Source organism: Nicotiana sylvestris, chromosome 7 (assembly GCF_000393655.2).
Source record: "Nicotiana sylvestris chromosome 7, ASM39365v2, whole genome shotgun sequence".
In the NCBI taxonomy this organism is placed as follows: domain Eukaryota; kingdom Viridiplantae; phylum Streptophyta; class Magnoliopsida; order Solanales; family Solanaceae; genus Nicotiana; species Nicotiana sylvestris.
Genome location: NC_091063.1, coordinates 46044171 through 46045955, shown reverse-complemented (window position 1 = coordinate 46045955; position 1785 = coordinate 46044171). Strand labels below are relative to the sequence as shown.

General features: G+C 32.8%; 1 protein-coding gene across 1 annotated transcript; it reads left to right on the top strand.

Moving 5' to 3' along the window:
* The first annotated feature begins 269 nt into the window (after positions 1-269).
* On the top strand, positions 270-1245 carry LOC104223437 (fasciclin-like arabinogalactan protein 9). Its single transcript, XM_009774886.2, has one exon. The coding sequence runs from the start codon at positions 332-334 to the stop codon at positions 1073-1075; it is 744 nt and encodes a 247-aa protein (XP_009773188.1). The 5' UTR covers positions 270-331; the 3' UTR covers positions 1076-1245.
* Positions 1246-1785: the final 540 nt, after the last annotated feature.

The following is a 1785-nucleotide window of genomic DNA, read 5'->3' as shown; positions in this document are numbered from 1 at the left end:
CCTTTCTATCTCCCCAGATAGGGGTAAGGTTTGCGTACACACTACCCTTCCCAGATCACATCTGTAGAATTATACTGAGTTTGTTATTGTTGTAAAGTGTGTTTTGGGGTTTATAATCATTGATATATTTTATTCTTCTAGTCTTTTTATTGGTTGTTATATTTTCGCTATCAAATAATATTTGTCTTGATTCAAGTCCATAGCCAGCTCATTCCACCCAGGCTTACCCCACAAAGCTTATCCCATAAATTCCCACAAATTTCTTCTATTCAATCCATCTAATCAACACTTCCATTTCCCATATTCTCTATCTCACACTTCTTCTCAAACCATGGCTCAACTCATTTTTCTATCTTTAATCCCACTTTTCTTTCTTCTTTTTCCACAAATTCAAGCTCAATCTCCAACAGCTCCAGCTCCAGCACCCACAGGACCAATAGATATTTTTGCAATTCTCAAAAAAGCAGGACAATACAACACATTCATTAAATTCCTTAACGAAACACAAGTAGGAATGCAAATCAACAACCAAGTCAACAATTCAAACCAAGGTATGACTGTTTTTGCACCATCAGACAATGCATTTACCAATCTCCCAGGTGGTACTCTCAATAAACTCAATGACCAACAAAAAGTACAACTCATTCAATACCATATACTACCTAAATTTTACAGCTTTGATGATTTACAAACAGTTAGCAATCCTGTTAGAACACAAGCAACAGGACAAAAAGGTGAGCCTTTTGGACTTAACTTTACTGGACAAAACAATCAAGTGAATGTCTCATCTGGAGCTGTGGAAACAAATATTTATAATGCTATAAGAAAAGAGCCTCCTTTGGCTGTTTACCAATTGGATAAGGTTTTAATCCCTTTGGCATTTACTGATGCTAAGACTCCATCTTCTGATAATGCACCTGCTCCTACTGATGATTCTGCTAAAAGTGGTTCTACTGCTGATAAAACTAAAGCTAAAGAACCATCTCCAGCTCCAAATGGTGCTAAAAAGATTAATGTTGGAGTTTTTGGTTTGATTTCTGGAGTTTTCTTGTTTTGCATGGGAGCACTTTCTTGAGGGAAACTATAATTTTTATAATTTATTTGCTTATAAAATTCATTCTTGCCATTTGTATCTCCCTCTTTTCCTTTTTCTTATTCAAGTTTGATTGTTGTTTGTTAATTTTATTTCATTCTTTTGTGCTGTAATTTCTTCTTCATATATATAAGTACTACAGTTGTACACAATCTTGAAAATACAGTTGTGCTTTCTTTTATTATTTTATTTATTTCTTTTTTATTTTTAGGTGGTAGAGGGGGGGAATATGATGCTTTGAAATATCTTGATTTTTCTCTATCAAATATTGACAAACATGTTTTGATTTAAAAGAAAATCACATGCAGCCTTGACTTGGAGAACTAAAAAATGTCATTATTTGGTTTAGTTGGTACATGAGAGGGCCATGAACTTGGAAGTCAAGGCGGATTCACGATTTCAAGAAGATGGGTGCAAATTTACAAAGATGTGAAATTAGAATTTATATTTGACGAGTTCAACCTTAGTTTATACCATGAATTCATTATCATTTAAAAATTATAGGTTACAATCAGAAATAATTTCCTACAATTTTAGTGATATTTAATAAAAACATTTATATCCATATCAAAAATGCTGGAATCATTGAACCATATTATATCATTTGCTGTTGTTACTTTTAATTATATAAAATTTTGCGATGATAAAGGGAGATTAAGGATTTCGATAATGTGTTAGATATGGGAATTTTG

What these genes read in the sequence shown, in the direction of transcription:
- LOC104223437 (XM_009774886.2), top strand. Translation starts at nt 332, where the DNA reads ATGGCTCAACTCATTTTTCTATCTTTAATCCCACTTTTCTTTCTTCTT.